General features: G+C 40.5%; 1 protein-coding gene across 2 annotated transcripts in view; it reads right to left on the minus strand.

Moving 5' to 3' along the window:
• The window catches only part of KAT6B (lysine acetyltransferase 6B), a 203,023-nt gene that overhangs the window by 84,040 nt on the left and 99,585 nt on the right, over nucleotides 1–19,398 (minus strand). The window contains exons 4-7 of one of the 2 annotated variants that reach the window (XM_040320659.1): nucleotides 15,919–16,034; nucleotides 15,740–15,821; nucleotides 11,712–11,844; nucleotides 2,642–3,576 (exon numbers count right to left, since the gene is read on the minus strand). In XM_040320659.1, the coding sequence (XP_040176593.1) occupies nucleotides 2,642–3,576; nucleotides 11,712–11,844; nucleotides 15,740–15,821; nucleotides 15,919–16,034 (1,266 nt within the window). The remainder of the gene's footprint in view (nucleotides 1–2,641; nucleotides 3,577–11,711; nucleotides 11,845–15,739; nucleotides 15,822–15,918; nucleotides 16,035–19,398) is intronic. The other variant, XM_040320660.1, reaches the window with a different exon arrangement.

Raw genomic sequence — 19,398 nt, forward strand, 5'->3', positions numbered from 1 at the left:
CAGCAAACAAAAAAGTCCTGAAGAGCTAAAATAAAATGGAAAAAAGCCAGAAACCAAAAACTGGAGGGGGGCACAAGTGTTAGAAGCCAAGTAACTAAACTAACACCTGTCTTTTTGCCCAGCTTTCTCCCAGCAGGCTCACAGGCTACCAGCTGTGCTTGTCCAGACCTTCTTGCACTGTCATAAAATACATATTTTAAAACCATTAACAGCTCATCTTTCCCATCTCTTCATTTTGAGTACTGTCTACTACTGAATGGGAGGTGGAATTTAGTTGTAGAGGAGATCAAAGTGTTCATGACTTCAAAGATGTGGACATAATTTGAAACTAATGAATACATGTACATTTTTTGCATAGTATTTACACAAATGTTTAAACAATAGTGACGTTCTGGTAGAACAAAAAGTATTCCAATTACATATTTAATGTAGTTCTACTCTGTAATGTAAGCAGTCAGGTCAAGTTCGAGAAAAAGGTAAAAGGTAAAAAGGTATTATTTGGTGAAATGACTAGGATAAAAGCAAGCAATGATGAAAGATATGGAAGAACATGCATGGGTTGAGCTGATGAAAAGCAGAGTTAGAGTTGGGGACAACGCAGTACCCAAATAATGCAGCCAGATGGGAGAACACTGGACCAGCCATGCCAAAAAACCAAAGCAATGAAGATATGGAGGCCAGGGAGGTGGTAATAGCTGAACTATTCTATAGCTTTGATCAAATGGTAAGAAAGACCAGGCAGAACATGAGCACAGTATGTGGAAAGAGGGAATATCATCTAAAGAGGTGAAATACAAGGTAAGCTACGCTGAAATCTATATATCAGACCAAGATGTTTTTGCTAAGACTAGAAAGGGAAAAATCAGGAATGAAGCAACAGTTGTATTTTTTTACCTGTGCTAATAATGCAGACATTTAGGAAATCATTAGTTAGAGCATATGGAGGCAGTTTGACTTCTCTTTCTGAAAATGCTAGTTGCCTTGCTGTTTTGCTAATCCAATGACCAACATAAAACAAACATTGAGATCAGGAGTTCTGCCTTTACTTCTGCACACTTGTTTTTGGTCAGCAACATTGAAGTCACTAGTAACTAAGCAACTTTCATTGCATTTTCAAGAAAAGTTCAGCAAGAGTGGTCTCCATATTTTCTTTTTAGGAGTACAGCCTTTTAAATTATGATCATAAAATAGGGCCCCAATATATAGGTTAAATCAGAGATCTGGCCAAAAGGGGAAGCTCTGCTTATCTGCCCCCCCCCCCCCTCCGCTTTCACATTTGGTACCTTTGCCCTGGTTTTGACAGGTACCCACTCCCTCTTCAGTGCGCTAAGGTGAACTGAGCTAGAAGTATAGCCCCCCTCCCTCCCCCGCACCCAGCCTGTTCACAAAGCGCAGCGTGCTTCACGCATGTGCAGTTGGAAGCTTCACTGCCAGTTTCCCTTAGTCAAGATGGCAGTGGCAGCAGCAGCACCCAATAGCTGATTGAAAACTTGGCTCGGGTGAAGACACCACTGTATTCCTGGACAGGCAAGTGTCCTAAAATTAAAAAAGTCAGCAGCTACACTATTTGTAGCTGCTGACTTAATTTTTTCTGAAGGAGCCTGGAGCTCCTCTTTAAAGTACATTTCTATAATTTTCCAGACTTTATGTTACTATTTTTACACTTGCGTTTTTGAGGCAAATTTGCACTAGGCATATACAGGGCAAAAACATCAACTTTGTCTTTAGGCTTTATTTGCTTGCTTTTATTTTCATCTGGCTTTCTGAACAGAGTACAGAAGAAAGTACTTTAGACTGTAAATTCTTTATTTTCGGATAAGACATAAAAAAGCACACAAAAAAGGTTTTAAGTTAAATTTATAAATCATAAATATTTTTTTTAAATCACTGTACTCCATAGAATGTTGCTATTCTTGAGCTACCATCTATATATACACTCACAGTATGTATACACACAGTAAATATATATATATATATATATATATATATATATATATATATATATATATATATATATATATATATATATATTTAATATGTTCTACATGTTGGATGATGTTGTACAGACTAGTGTACAACGATTTGCCCACAAATGTTAGTGGCCTCCGGAGCCTCAAAGCAATGCAATTAGTTGTCCTACATCGGAAATTTAAGCTTCCAACTGTGACGCCTGACCAGTTGAAACAATCTACAATCAACTGGAGATTATTTCATGCATTATCAAAACTTTGTTCTTTAAAATGCAAAGGACACCTTCTTGTCAAGCAGTGAAGCATGCTATTAAAAATTACAAACTAAAGTTGGCCATAGATAGATCATTTTTTTCCTGAATAGCCATCCGGCTGAATCACCAGATCGACTTTTCTCGAACTGGAACAGCCATAGATGGATTTAAACTCTGTTATCTGTTGAACTGCCCGAATTTCGATCTATCTATGGACTGTTGAACTCCTGAGTTTGTGTTGGCTTTATATGTTGTAAATTATCCTTAAGCGGTTGTCTGACCAGGGAGGAAAAGACTGCATTAGCAGCACTACCATTAAAAAGGCAAGTGACACAGTATGTTACAAAAATGTTCAAATGCTACTGCTAAAGTGCAATATAAATGTACAGAGGAAAGGGTTCTAAAGCCTCTGCTTACCATCATCCTGGTCGCTCCTAGTCCTTCTGTCTGCCAAGCTGACCTTTCCTGGTGTCCTGGCTCCCGCCCCTATAGGTCCCACTTTGTACTTTAACCTGCCTATTGTCCTGTGTTTTATAAAGAATGAGGAGCGCTTGTACTGAGCAAAGGCTTTCAATGCCCGAGGCACTGCCCAACTTGGAGGGCTGGAGTGGGAAAGAAGGAGCCTACTCCTTGCGTCCCTTTTGCCAAAGTAGTGGGTTGAGGTGTACAGTCTGCCTTTTTGGCGAAGGCGCTTTGGAGGTGCATAGCTTGGGTGGCTTTTTTGGCGTGGCTGGCCCTGAGTAGCATAGATATGGGACAGTCCATCAAACAGCCCCTTCAACTGACTGTTACTAGGTAGGCTTCTGAGTGATGGGGCACTGGAGTGACTTGAAGAACTCTGGGGTGAATTAGACGTGGTAGAGTTGCTGGATTGCTGTGAGGTAGGGCTGTAGCCAGAAAGGGAAGAGATTTGTGAGTGAGCAGGTGGGGGAACAAGTTGTGAGGGAAGAGGAGGGCTGCCTAGCCCATGAGTGGTACTCGTTGCCAGCCTATGGAGAGTGCAAGAGTCTGGGTCATTATGTTTTTTCCTGGGACGGTAGTGCACAGAAAAGTCTACCATTCGCCTGCGAAATTTGCGTCCCTCAGGTGATGGAGTGAAAAACTTAGTGAGGCCGTCAATTAGCCCTTTGGTTTTCCTGTTAACTTTGAGAGGGGAACAGGTGGAAGTGAAGGTGGAAGTGATGGGATGGGGGCCAGGCCAAATGAGGTCAGACGCAGCCAGGCTGCTGATGGGGTCCGATGCAGCATGACCAGATGGCAGTGTGGTGGGACACATTTTATTTTTTTGAATCCTACCGGATGGCCCCCTTCCTGGTAATGAGTTCACAGATGTTCCATCATTGGGCATACACCTGCAAGTAACACAGTGATTTTTAGCAAACAAAAAAAAAGCCCACAAATAACCTAAATACATGTAAAAAATAATGATTACATTTCAAAAATAAAATCAGTATATTTAAGAATATAATGCATTTAGAAGTTTTCTTCAATTGACACACAGGATTTCAAGAAAAATTTCTATGACCCGTTATGGACTTTACTTTGAGTTTGGCTACCTTTATGGTTCCCCTGAACTTCTAAAAAACCTGGGCAATTTAGTTATCTGCACAAAGCCTACACCTAAGATGGTGAAAATGTATTCTGCAGATTTTAATAAAATTACATGAGCATCCTTTGCATGTGAATGCTGTTATTAGAGACATTACATGTATTGTAAACAAGATGAAGAAAAACCATAGCACTTTTAACTAGTATACTTAGATGTGAAATGCATTAAAGTGCATGTATAACCAAATCTCTCTCTCTCGAACTCTCTCTCTCTCGAATTTAATCAGTAGGGCCACAGAAACTTGGCATTGGTTCTAATCCTTCCCTACTTTATTCCAAACAAAAAATATCTGGGCTATGCATATACAAGGTAAATTTTGACATTACAAATATATGAAACAGCAGACCATTCTAACTTGTTTTTAAGGCACAAGTTCAAAGGCTGTCATCCCTAATATTCCCTCAGTACTTGCAGAAACACTGACTTGATGCAAGCATGTGAATACTGGGTGTTGAGGTAATACCCACATGTATACTACACTATAATTCTATGTTTAGTGGCTCTGTTGATCAGGCAGAAAACAGGCAGTCTCCTTAATTACGAAGTTGAAATAAAATCCTAGCCATAAATGGAGTATATCGTTTTCAAATGGAATTAACTAAAATGATTCAATGAGATGTGAAGCTTTATGTTTTGTTCATAACTATGATATATCGCTAAGGCCTGGTCTCACTGAATTGCATTACAATGAAAATAATAAAGCTTCCAATGGTGCCCTATTACATCAATGCGGTGCGGCTTTGGGGAAGGGTCCTGTGCTACTTTGGTGCAATGCAGTGCATCTTTGTGGTCCATAGAAATCAATGGAAGTGCATCAAAATTACATCTATATGCTTTTTTGATGCATTTTTGTGTGCAATTTGTGCTGTTGAGAAACAGGCACCCACCGGCATCCTAAAAACCAGTAGCTGATCCTTGCTGTGAGCCACAAGGAGGAGTCATCATCAGTTATTAACCACTTAAGACCCAGACCTTTATGCAGGTAAAGGACCTGGCCAGTTTTTGCAAAACGGCACTGCGTCGATTTAACTGACAATTGTGCGGTCGCACGATGTGGCTCCCAAACAAAATTGGCATTCTTTTTTTCCCCACAGAGTTTTTTTTTTGGTGGTATTTGATCACCTCTGCGGTTTTTATTTTTTGCGCTATAAACAAAAATAGAGCAACAATTTTGAAAAAAATTCAATATTCTTTACTTTTTGCTATAATAAATATCTCCCAAAAAGACATAAAAAACCTTTTTTTTCCCCCTCTGGCTGATACGTATTCTTCTACCTATTTTTGGTTAAAAAAAAAAATTGCAATAAGCGTTTATCGATTGGTTTGCGCAAAATTTATAGCGTTTACAAAATAGGAGATAGTTTTTTGGTTTTTTTTACTACTAATGGCGGCGATCAGCGATTTTTTTCTTCACTGCGACATTATGGCGGACACATCGGACAATTTTGACACATTTTTGGGACCATTGTCATTTTCACAGTAAAAAATTATATTAAAATGCATTGTTTACTGTGAAAATGACAATTGCAGTTTTGGGAGTTAACCACTAGGAGGCGCTGTAGGGGTTGTGTGTTACCTCATATGTTTTTCTAACTGTAGGGGGCGGGGCTGGATGTGTGACATCATTGATCGTGTTTCCCTATATTACACACAGCTCTCCCCGTTGTTTGACTCCAGGGACCGATCGCGGGACTCCGGCGGCGATCGGGTCCGCGGGTCCCGCGGCCACGGAGCTTCGGACCGGGTCCCGCGGCCACGGAGCTTCAGACCGGGTCGCGGGCAGACGCGACCTACGGCTGGGCACTTAAAGAGGACGTACAGGTACGTGCTTGTGCCCAGCCGTGCCATTCTGCCGACGTATATCTGCAGGAGTCGGTCCTTAAGTGGTAGTAAAGGTTAAGAAAGAAAAAAAAAACTGCAAGGTAAAAGGTATAATGTGCTAGTAAGACTTACCTTGAAATTAAGTCCTCCAGAGGCGCACTGTCACCGCTGCAGAGGCTTTCATCTTCACCCGGTCTTCCTTCTGGTTTTGCGTGCTGCAGCCGCTTGAAGGAACGAGCTCCGATGATGTGCGCACAGGAGTCAATGCCGAGACCGGGCTCTGAAGGAATGGTACTGGTATGCTGCCATGTGCCAGTGACGTCAACGGCTCCTGCTGCCTAGAATATCTCCTAAACAGTGCATGTTTAGGAGAAATTCATTTAATCTACAGGTGAGCTTTATTATAAACTTACCTGTAGGTAAAAAAAAGATACTGTCTTTACTACCACTTTAAGGAGATGGCACGTCATAACGAGTCATTCCCTGCTGAAAGCCAACCTCCAGACTACAGGCACGCTATGGGGCACATTTTGCCCCCAGTTATGTCAACCTAACAATGGGCCCATGGGAGGCCAATTACATTTAAACCACAGCCCTTTTGCCCAACATTTGGCATTTTTTTGGCAGGTTGGTTGTTGAGATTGTTCTCCTCTGGGATGGTCCTCTCTCCACCATTGCCCATCTTGTTCAATTCTGTAACAACCACCATTACGGATTGTCCTTTACAACCTGATTAGTGTTCTTGGATCTAAATCTAGGTATTTTAGGCTCTAGAATTAACTCAGAGAACCACTCAAAACCTAATCGCTGCAAAATTTGTACATTCACTCCAGTAGCTGCCACCACCAAGGGGCTATTCACCTGATGTTGGTGAAGGAGCTTTACCACCTTCTAGAAGCCCTCACTAGTGCAGAATAACAAATTATTAAGACAGATCAGGCCCCAATTAGGTTCATCACTCAATTTCACAAGAAGTGAAAAAAGATGAAGATTTGTGCCCAGCACTGGGACATTCTACTACATGATCCAGTACTAGGTTCCACACTTGGTTCCAGACCCCTCATTGCATAGTGTCGGGCCTGGAATATCAAAAGCCAGATTGCCCCTAGTCAACTCAAAATGTAGTAATACACATTCTGCATCAGACAATCTATTTGGAAACCTGCTAGGGATGTTTCAGTGCTTTAAAATCAAATGTCGCACATGCCAGTTTGTCTCCCATGGTAAAATATCTTTCCATGCCAATAGCAGAACCTACTTCATCTCAAAGTTTTTATCCATTTCACAAAATTTGTAGGGTAGGTATGGTGTGCAGTGTTAGTTTTCTACCACACATAATGTTTTGCTTTTAGGTCAAAAAGTTAAATTTTGGTCTCATCTGACCAGAGCACCTTCTTCCACCAGCTTGCTGTGTCCCCCACATGGATTCTCGCAATCTGCTGTTTATTCACCAAGGTTCTCTAACAAACCTGAGGGGTTTACATAACATCTGTGTTTATACCGATTAAATTATACACAGGTGGACTAAGGGGCAGTCTTTCCTTATTCTATATTGCGCTGTAATTTTTTTGGTACAGCATTACATATTGGGTTGACATGCCCAGCCATCCAAGCCTACTGCAATAACATCTTCCTGGTCTATAAACATTTCTTAATTATATCTCGGCAACTGTTACAGGAAGCCACACTGCTCTAACCATTGCTAAAACCTGGACCGCTTTCCATGACTTGTGGTCACGTGATCGCCGGTCCTCCTGACCTTTGGCATTCAGAACTGTTTAAAGGGATGCCAGGGTGGGCAGAAAGGGGTTTAATGCAAAGAAAGTAACCCGAGAAAAACAAACTTTATAGAATTCCAAAATCACTTCTGCTTGTATTTACATACACCTGTATCCATATACAATCATTACATGCATTTCGAAATGTACTATAAAAGTGTGTATACCACAGACATTGTGAATGCGGCCAAGATCTGAATGAACAACACAGTTGTTTCACAGGTGGTGGGTGGGCTACTTGATTTCACAGGAAAAGCTGAGACCCAGATACAACTTGCTTGGATATCTAGATCTAATCTTTTTGAAATGCATCTTTCAGTAAAGGTATCCTCTGGTCTTGTATGTCTTTATCATATGCCCAGCTACTTGTACCCATTAGTGCATATATAAAAACATTACCTCCCTAGTACACCACGATGCACAAAACCTCACAAGCACCCTCCAATTCCCTAAACCAATGGTGTTTGAAAGAATTTTTCAAGAAGGCCCATCCTCTAAGGAAACGATCTCCTAAATTGATCAACTCCTCATTTCTGTTTCCAAGCCACCAGAGGCTCTGAATGCCTATATGCAAAAGTGGGAACAGGCCTTGCGGTTAGAGCTTCTCTTTAAGACATGGCATCCAACTTGGTCCCAGGCATTTAAAAGCTCCATATGTACCTTATATAAGGAAAACCAGTGCAAGATTAGCTTTCACTGGTATCACACGCCAAAACTTCTCCACTCCATATATCCCTCTGCTGATCGCTGTTGCTGGTGATGCTAAAAATTATCCAAGCACATTGTACTACATCTATTGGTCCTACCCATTGATCGCCCACGAACGGCAGATGGTCCTTTAATTAAATCCATTCCATCTTTGGATCCTGGATTTCTTTCAATCCTAAAACCTTTCTTTCTCCTGGGTCTCTCTACTAAATCCTCCTTTAAACTTTCTAGAAAAAAACAAAACAAAAAAAAAAACACAACACCTCTTTGCACAGGTGCTGACTGCCGTGGTTGCACTCAAATGGAAGAAATGGGAGCTGCCCTCCTTGACTGAGCTGCACTCCAGGATTCAAAATGTGAACAGGATGCAATACCTGACTGCACTCCTAAACTCTTCATTAGACACTCATAACCAGGTCTGGCAACTCAGACATTCTGGAAGCTTCCCAGTCTGACATAGGCCTCGTACACACGGGCAAGAATTTCGCCAGGAAAAAAACATCGTTTTTCCAGACGAGATTCTTGGCAAGAATCTCTTGCCGCCTGAGTGTACACACAGACCTTTCAAAAGAACCGTGATTCTCTTAAAAGGCAAGAACGCGGTGACATCGCGTACGACGAGCTTGCGCTCGTCACATTCGATGCCATCGCCATCTTGCTTCGCCCTACCTATGCCGTGGAAGCTACCGCGCATGCGTCAAAGTCATTTCGAGCATGCGCGGGTTTCCACGGCGACAGGCAAGTATACACACTCTCAGGTTTCTCGTGGGAAAACAGGCTGACAAGAATCTCGACGAGAAAATAGAGAGCAGGACTCGGTTTACTCGGCAAGAAAGCTTGTTGGTTGCTGTGGGACGTGCGGATGGTAACTTTTGGTTTTGGTTGGGCCCGAAAGCAGGTAAACTCCCATTATCCCCCTCACTACCTCCCTTTCTTTTTTACTTTATACAGTGACTAGGTACGTGGCTGCATACCTCAGTGTAAAGTGTGAAGACTTATTTGGGATTGTGCATTTTCTCCCTTTCTTCTTGGAAGAAATACTGATGACCTCACTGATGACTGTCACTGAAGTGCTAGGTGAGGTTTACCCACTGTATTTTTGTTCAGTTATTTGTGTGATAGAACCTTTTGCACTTTGGCAATTTGAATCTCCTGTACTTTGTATTTTTTGAAAACGGATAATAAAAATTGTCAGTTGTCAAAATAATATTTTCACCCTACCTCGGGATACAAGAAAGATTTCAAGAAAAAACTTCTAAACATTACTTTTAAGTCACATTTTGCTTAAAAAAATGTATAAACTTAGCCAGTGGCATTAGTCACACACTTGTATGCAAGATGAAAAAAAAGCTTGAATGATAAAAACATTAAAGCGGATCTTCACCCTCAATTGGATATTGCCTCCATCCCTCCGCTGAGCAAAATGGGCTCTCTTTTTTATTTTTTTATTTATGTCATGGGAGAACTGCCACCTGAACCAGGAATGCCTGCAGCTTCCCGATGACATCACAGAAGAAGGTAGTGGCGCTGGATCTGCTGGGTGGGCAATTTAAATGTGCAAAACCCTCAACCAGGTAAAGATGGATATAAAAAAAGGGGGGGGGGGTTTGAACTGAAAATCCACTTTAAGAAGAAATCCTATGTGATATACAGGCGCATCTCAAAAAATGTGATAATCATAACAAAATTTATTTCAGTAACTCAATTCAAATAAAGAAACTCATAAATTATATAGATTCATTACACACAAAGTGATATATTTCAAGCATTTTTCTTTTAGTTTTGAGGAGTATGGCTTACAGCTAGTGAAACCCCATAATTCAGTATCTCAGAAAATTAGAATATTGTGAAACAATTCAATATTGTAGACTTATGGTGTCACACTCTAATCGGCTAATTAACTCAAAACACCTGTAAAGGTTTCCTGAACCTCAGTCTGGTTCAGTAGGTTACACAATCATGGGTTAGAATTCTGACTTGACAGTTGTCCAGAAGACACAAGGAGGTTACAAAAGGTCATTGCTAAAGAAGCTGGCCTTCTAGAGTGCTTTATCGAAGCATATTAATGGAAGGTTAAGTGGAAGGAAAAAGTGTGGTAGAAAAAAAAAAAGGGTACACAAGCAAAAGGGATAACCACAGCCTAGAGAGGATTGTAAAGCAATTTGAGGGAGATTCACAAGGAGTGGACTACGGCTGGTGTCAGTGCTTCAAGAGCCACCACACACAGACGTAACCAGGACATGGGCAACAACTGTTGCATTCCTTGTGTAAAGTCACACCTGAACGAGAGACAACATCAGAAGTGTCTTACCTGGGCTAAAGAGAAAGGCCTGGACTGTTGCTCAGTGGTCCAAAGTCTTCTTTTCGGATGAAAGTAAATTTTGCATTTCATTTGGAATTCAAAGGTCCCAGAGTCTGGAGGAAGCATGGAGAGGCACAGAAACCAAGTTGCATGAGGTCCAGTGTATACTTTCCAGTCAGTGATGATTTGGTGAGCCATGTCATCTGCTGATGTTGGTCCACTGTGTTTTATCAAGTCCAAAGTCAGCTCAGCCTCTACCAGGAAATTCTTGAGCACTTAATGCTTCCTTCTGCTGACCAGCTTTATGGAGATGCCGATTTCATTTTCCAGCAGGACTTGGCACCTGCCCACACCACCAAAAGTACCATTACCTGGTTAAATGATCATGGTATCTCGGTGCTTGATTGGCCAGCAAACTCACCTGACCTAAACACCATAAATAATCTGTGGGGAAGATGAGACACCAGACCCAACAATTCAGATGAGCTAAAGGCCGCTATCAAAGCAACCTGGGCTTTCACAACACATCAGCAGTGCCACAGGACTATTGCCTCCATGCCACGCCGCATTGATGCAGTAATTCATGCAAAAGGAGCCCGACCAAGTATTAAGTGGAAACTATACTGTACATCGACATTGTTTTCAGTAAGCCAACAATTCTTTATTAAAAACACTTTATTGGTCCTATGTCATAATCAAATTTTCTGAGATACTGAATTTTGTTTTTTCACTAGCTGTAAGCAATAATCATTAAAATTAAAAGAAAGAAATAATTGAAATATATAACTCTGCGTGTAATGAATCTATATAAAAATATAAGAGTTTCACTTTTTTAATTGAATTACTGAAATAAATACATTTTCTGACAATATTAAAATTTGGGATGCACCTGTATAGGTAGGCAGTATCAACAAATTCCTTCACCAATGATCTATAATGAACCAGTCCCTAGGAGCTGTTATGGAGGAGAATGACTGTTTTCGCTGAAGCTCAGAGCTCTGAAGTTTACTGCCTCATCATTGACTACCTTCTCTGTGTAGAAGACAGTGAGTGAGAATCAGGTCGGACAGAAGAAATAAAATCAAGGAGGAAAAAAAAAGCAAACTATGAACTGCAAATCTGGCTAAATATAGATGTAGAAACATTAGAGGACATGACTAGGGTATCATATATAGATCTACATCCACAGTACTTCTGCAGTATTATGAAACCTGAGTAACTCTTTTCAACATAAAAAAAAAAAAAAACACAGGAAAAAGGAATACATACAACATGCGTTGCTTTAGTTTGTTTTTTGGTCGGCCAATGGGTTTTGCGTATCGCCTCTTGATCTGTGCAGCTTTCTCTTGAATGATTTTACGACCCTTTTTCTTTGGCCGGCAGACATGACAAATCCACATTCCTAAAAAGTAACAACATTAATGGCTGGGATTGTGCTGCAAAAATTTAAACACCTTTTAAATTAAACAAAATGTAGTTAATGTTTATGACTTTATTGCTCACTATTAAAAGTAGATGTAAACCCTCACACATACCCAGTGAAGTGAACAGCCTCAGATAATACACAGGGATAAAAAAAAAAAAAAAATCTCCCTACATAAGTTTTACATGTAGATCTGCTGTCTTCAGACAAATTTATAGCTGCTTTCATCTTCTGCGTTGGAGAATTTGTCAGAAGTTATCATGCTGATAACAGAGTAACGGAGCAGTAGAAAGACATGAGACTTAGAGCTTTGGAGAGTGATAAGTAAACACTGCCGATATATATGCCCAGGTCAGATTTCATGAATGGGCTTTTACATCCACTTTAAAACAATACAGCGCTATATTTACATCCTTAAATCCTCCAATTTAACCTGTTGACACCAAGCTTATAGTAGATCTCTCTCTCTCTCTCTCTCGCTCTCTATCTCATCATGGAGATGAGCCTTCTTCCCAGTCGTCACATATGTACGCTCCTGTGTTTGCACTGGATGAGTGCTCCATAGCATGCTGCCAGCAGGGAAACAGAGCTGTCACTGATAGCTGCTGGTCGTGTACTAAAGCTGGATACACACTATACAACATTTGTTTTTTTGATTTCCTTTAGATTCAACAAAACCATGTAGTACAAGGGCCTGCATGATTGCGAACAAATGGAAACTGTTAGGCTGCATTCACACCTGAGCGTAGGGCGTTCGGTCGTTTTTTCGGGCGTTTTTTTTCGCGCGTATTCATGCTTATTTGCGCGTTTGCATACAGCGTCGTGCGACGTTTTTGTACTTCGGCGTTTCTTATTTTAGCCAATAGGAAAAATTATCATCTTTTCATCACTTGTTGCTATGTTGGTAGATTTTTTTTAATCTTCTGCATGGGCGACAAGTTCTATTGATTAAAGCGACGAAACGCTCATAGCAAACGCCTGTTGTCGCGCGATACGCTCAATACGCGCGTTTCCCATTACTTTCTATGGGGGAAAAAAAACGCTCAAACGCCTCTGTCGCTCGATTCGCGCGACAAAAAAAGGTCCGGGACTTGTTTGAGCTTCGCGCGACAGGCGTTTGGGCGTTCAGGCGTTCAGGTGTGAACAGTCACCATAGGGAATAATGTTAATTCTCCCCTCTGGCGTTTGTGAGCAGTGCGCTTCAGGCGTAAAAACGCCTAGGTGTGAATGGGGCCTTAAGGTTTGACCTCATATTATATTGTTTTGGTAAATCTAAAATAAATAAATAAATAAATAAATAAAAGAAGCTCCTGATCACTAATAGGCTTCAACAGTGATCACTCTGTAAGGATCCGTTCATACAAGTGTGACCTGCATTCTGCAGGTAGAGAAGTCTATAGGAATTAATCGCCCCGTGTGGGTAAAGAGCAGCAGGTTTTGCCTACAGGTCTGTGCGTGATTTTGTGTGAACTCAGAAATGTTGGATGAAATCTCTCTGCACACTGCTATATACCCCTTTCTAACAAACTTTGCATGGACTTAAAGCTTCAACATGTATTGCAATGTGTGTGAACCAAGAATCCCTGTTTTTCATTGCAAAGTTTGCTAGAAAGGGTATATAGCAGTGTGCAGAATTTCTAGCGTTAATATGTGGTCACACCCTTCAGCGCCCGATGGATCTTGTACATGTACAAGGTACAAGCTATTGCGATTTGAGCACAGGTTTATCTTGTTTATCTTGTGTGAACCTAGCCTAAAACCCGGCCATGTACTTTTTTTTTCTCCGATTTATATAAACAATAAAACACGATCAGGGCTTGCTATTGGTTAGTGTAAGAATCAGAGTCGAAGGTCAAAGTCAATATGTTTAGGAAGGATCAAAAAAAAAAAAAATCCATCAGGGGAAGGGGGCAAAAATAACCATTGTTTTCCTATCCTAAGCAGTTTTGTGCAGACAATTCTTTGTGTATCGGCAACATCTGTTCCGTGCGAAAGACTGTTCAGTTCTTCAGGGTATATTGTCAATAAAATGCGATCATGTCTGCTTCCAGAAAATGTAAACACTCTGGTATGTCTGTGTGACTAGCTAAAGTGATGCCAACTATAAATTGACTGACAGTCAATATACTAGATACGTTTTATAATTAAAGTTAAACTAACTTTCTATGTTTTTCTTAAAGTTTAATAAGAAAAAATTACTTACGTCAGTGCTACAGTTTGAGTTTAAAACGTATTTGTGTGAACTGTGAAGTTAAGTCATGGATTGTGGAAACTAACTTGTGTCGAGTGATTGTATATAGTGTATACCACGTTTACCACTGAGTAATGCAGAGTTGCAATGCAAGGAGATCAGCTAAAAGTAGTTGGATCTGTCTGTGCGTTATAATTAGTAGAAATGAGTTGATCGATTAAAAAAAAAAAACGATTAATCGAACACGAAAATTTTAATATCAGTAACAGCCTATATATCTCTCACATATACACACGTCTTTTTTTTATATTCATCATGGTTGGTGCCTTTAAGTAGCATATATAAAAAGAACAATGACGCACTATTGCTTCTTGACTACAATGGGTGCCAACAACAAATAACGCACATGTATGCTGTATCACTGTGAATGTTAGGAAAAAGATAAATCATCATTATCAATTTTTTATATTTTTTTTGTGGTGGGTCATGGCAATGGTAAGAAATATACCGATCAATACAAAATGTAAAAATGTAAGACTCTTGCACACAGGCGCATAAAAAACATTTAGTCATGCATTTTTTTTTTCCTCTTTTACTGATCTGAACACAGGTTCATTGCCGTCTATGGGACAGTATACACAGCTGCTTAAGGCTACATTCACATGGACGTAAACATTTTACTGATCTTATTAACAATGTTTTTTGCTATTTCAAATGCTCCTGCATAATAAGTAAATGCTTGTGTAAAATTGCCCACCCCCCCCCCCAATACCACAGTTACAGATTTTTTGTTACAGATCTCAGACCAGTGCATGTTTACGCACCTGTGAGAGTCTCCATTGAAAACAATGCAGCTGCATTCAGGCCTGCAAATAAAAAATGCTTGTAAAAGTGTTTAAAGAAAAAAAAAAAAAAAAAACTATGGCCGTGTGAATAAAGTCTAAAATTCAATAATGCAGCAATGTGTAGAAAAGTAAAAAATCTAGAGTGTGTTATGATTCAGTGCAGTCATTTACACACATACGCATGTATATTCAAACGTATACACATATTGCAACACTGGCAGCTAGAAGAGGAGGATGAAGAATTTTACACATACTTACATTTACATGTCTGTAATTATGTATGCATATGGTCTTTACAGAACATAACTTGTGCTTTTTACACAGGATCTTAACTAAATCAGGTATTAAGGTGTATGTTAACATATCTCTGATTTGCTCCTTTTTGATGTGCTAAATATACAAATTAAAGTGTTTAATTATATTTGTTCAACAAACAGAAAAAAATAGCTGTTCATCTAGCCAGAAATCTTGTGAGCTGACATGATGTATTCTCTGACTCTGGACTGTTAGCATTGTTCCCTGCCATCTCTGTGGACTACAAAAGGCCTTCCCTGTAATGGAGAAGAGTGGGAAAGGCTATGTAGTCTTAAAATAACCCAGTCCTAGGGTGACAATGCCACTCAGTACAGTTGTCACCCTCAAAAAGTTAATGGCAGTATCACCAGTTAAAATAAGAGGGGAAAAAGTATAAAAAGAAACCTACTGCAGCGCCCACATATAAAGACTGGAACAGCCACTTGTATAACATTAGTATTAGTCATTTTGTAGAGAGAACTTTCTCCAAAACAATTCTGCTTTGCTTAAAATTTTATAAATAAAAAACGGAAACAAATCATACCCTTTGGCATGCGGGCCAGAGGTGGGTCACAGCATTCCATGTGAAATCCTCGATCACAAGAGTCACAAAAAAGCATATTATCCTGCAAGAGAAAGTTAATGAGAGTTTAATCACTGACGTTTAAACCTAATGGCTAAAATAATTAACCTAACAAATGTGAACAGCCCTACAGAACTCACTGCATTTTTGCCTTGAATCCTACAGGCACTGCAAGTTTTGCATTCGATGCACTGCCACCTCAGTGCTTTTACATTAGAGGTGAGCTCTGGACAGAATTTTAAACACGATGGGTGACCTGGAGAGTAAAAAAAGTGCAAAGGGTTAATGTTATAGATTACAGCCAAGAAAAAGAGCACAGTAACAAAAACAGGAAGCAAAACATGGGCATCATTAAAGCATTACCATTACCTGCAATACAACACACTAAGGGTTGTCACCATTGGTCTGCTAAGCTGAAGCCATCATAAGGATCAATGTTCAGTTAGGAGGACATTGGGAGTGTTATCTAAGGCCTTAACTGACAGAGGCACCTTGAGAGGATGCAGCAGCCTAAACCTGAGGCAAATTTCTTTCAAATCCGCTTGATTCCCCGAAACACAAACCGCGTTGATGCGGGAATAAAACTCCTACCGGGCTCCTGACAGTAATTATTGCTAGTGGCTATAGCAGCCACTAGCGATATGCGCAAGAGAATAGAGCAGGCTGGTGGTACCCATGCATCCTGTGGCCGCCTCCTAGGGAACCACTTTTTGGAACCTTGGCTTCGCAATTTTGTAAGTATGGGGCACCACTTGGGCCTCTATTTGCAAAAAGATATTTTATGCGATATGTACTTTCAATGCATACTTTGTTTTTCTAGCGATACTGCACCCAAACGATCTGCTCCTGAAGAGGCGAGCAGTGGCTCATAAAACGCGCCGAGTTATAGACGCCAGAACAACTGTAACATTGTATACAACAGCATGTGCATGTTTTCAAGCAATTTGTCATCATGCTAACAGCTTGGCTTTTATGTCTATACATTTACTCAGGTATTAATAAACCATTTTACTGTTTTACTCTATTTTGTTGGCCCCCATGCTTGCCTCATTCAAAATCCCATGGGCCATTTTCCCTTTGTTACCCAAGTTGATATGCCATGTTGACATGGAAAGATAGCGCTGGACCCTTAGGTTTACTTTATTGGTATTGTCTTACGGTATTCATGCTGGTGTAAATGATCTGGTTCCTGGGCAGGTGGCTTCTATACCCCAGAGGACCTTAAATAAAGTTTTTATCTGGACCTCTTACTGGTGTAGCACTTTAATTTCAACAATTCTTAAAACTGCATGTCTTAGCAAAATGTACCTGCAACACTGAGAAAAATTCACAAATATTGCATTTTCTCCTCATCTGTCCCTAATGTGGGTAACCAGAACTGAACTTTATCCTGCAAGGTTAGTGGCAAACCAGTCTTTGATGGTGATTGTTACTTTTATGAAAACACTGCCATCTCATGTAAACAGAGAGGAGGGAACATCGTATGCAGAGGAGTCAGGCTAGTCATCAATGAATTGAGCAGATCCCTGCAAAGCTGCATTGAGCCACTAGAATGAGGATGCTTCCCTCCAGTGAACGGAGGAGCAGCCGTTTGTCCAAAGTGTCTAGGAGCTGGGGATGCTGATCCATGTGATCCATTCATAGTAAAGACGTCCAAATTATTGCACAGATCCCAGCCACACACTCTGCTGCTACTGGGTCAGGTAAGGCTGGAAAGAAAACAAAAAAGGTGGCTTACCCAGCTCCTGAGATCTTTGCAGTGCATCTCATTCCTTCCCATGTCAACACCTCTAGAATCCCAATTCAGACAGATAGATGGTACTGCTGCACTCCTGGTGGGTTTATTATAATATTGTATAGCCTTCAGTGTAACACAGGTGTGATGCATGCAAGATACAGCAAGTGGCTAGGGAAAGACTGGTAAGTAAGGATGAGCTCAGGCATGTTTGCATGTCCACACCTGCCAAGAAGCCGACACTCCACAGCGCTGATCACAGGTAGTGAGACATTTCCTGATCTGTGCAGCCGCGGATGAGGAAACGTCTCACTGCTTGCGATTAGCGCTGCAGAGTGTCAGCTTCCTGGCGGGCATGTGGACTTATGAACACGCCTGAGCTCATCCTTACTGGTAAGAAGCATGGTTGCAACTGACATACTTGAGCTTTGTTACATATAGGATACTGCCAATATAAGACTGAGTCAGCAGATATATTAATAAAAGGAACTGAATATAGTAAAACACCCAAAGTGCAACAATGCGTACCTACTACAGTACTGTGCAAACATTTTATGTATACATTTTAATTGTTTATTTTCATCAAGAGAGAGAGAGAGAGAGAGAGAGAGAGAGAGAGAGAGATGTATTATAGTCAACTTTTTAATTATTAATATCATGATTCTAAAATAAACTTCTTGAAAGGAACACAAAACTTGGACAGAAAAAAAAAAAAAAATATGTTGCACAAAAAAAAAAAAAAAAAAAAAAAAAAAAGGCAAAACAGAATGGCAAAGAGTCTTTATGCAGACTTATGTTCACATTTATTAATTATTGAACCACCAAACAGAATGTCAAAAAGGCCTCTAATCTGTTTCACGTAAATGTATTTTTCCCTTTGGTTGAAAAGTTACTGTGTAAAACAGTCATAAATAGAATGGCAGGAGGACATTATTCCGTTTCATGTAAACATATTTTGACTTCAATTGAAAATGAATGTGCAAAATGGTATACAGTGGGGCAAAAAAGTATTTAGTCAGCCACCAATTGTGCAAGTTCTCCCACTTAAAAAGATGAGAGGCCTGTAATTGTAATCATAATCATAGGTATACCTCAACTATGAGAGACAAAATGTGGAAACAAATCCAGACAATCACATTGTCTGATTTGGAAAGAATGTATTTGCAAATTATGGTAGAAAATAAGCATTTGGTCAATATCAAAAGTTCATCTCAATACTTTGTTATATATCCTTTGTTGGCAATGACAGAGGTCAAACTTTTTCTGTAAGTCTTTACAAGGTTGTCACACACTGTTGCTGGTATGTTGGCCCATTCCTCAATGCAGATCTCCTCTAGAGCAGTGATGTTTTGGGGCTGTCGCTGGGCAACACGGACTTTCAAACTCCCTCCAAATGTTTTCTATGGGGTTGAGATCTGGAGACTGGCTAGGCCACAGCAGGACCTTGAAATGCTTCTTACGAAGCCACTCCTTCATTGCCCAGGCGGTGTGTTTGGGATCATTGTCATGCTGAAAGACCAAGCTACGTTTCATCTTCAATGCCCTTGCTGATGGGAGGTGGTTTGCACTCAAAATCTCACGATACATTCTTTCATGTACACGGATCAGCGGTCCTGTTCCTTTGCAGAGAAACAGCCCCAAAGCATAATGTTGCCATCCCCATGCTTCACAGTAGGTATGGTGTTGTTTGGTTGCAACTCAGCATTTCTCTCGCCTCCAAACACGACGAGTTGTGTTTCTACCAAACAGTTCTACTTTGGTTTCATCTGACCATATGACATTCTCCCAATCCTCTTCTGGATAATCCAAATGCGCTCTAGCAAACCTCAGACGGGCCCAGGCATGTCCTAGCTTAAGCAGTGGGACACGTCTGGCACTGCAGGAT

This window comes from Rana temporaria, chromosome 8, assembly GCF_905171775.1.
Source record: "Rana temporaria chromosome 8, aRanTem1.1, whole genome shotgun sequence".
Taxonomy (NCBI): domain Eukaryota; kingdom Metazoa; phylum Chordata; class Amphibia; order Anura; family Ranidae; genus Rana; species Rana temporaria.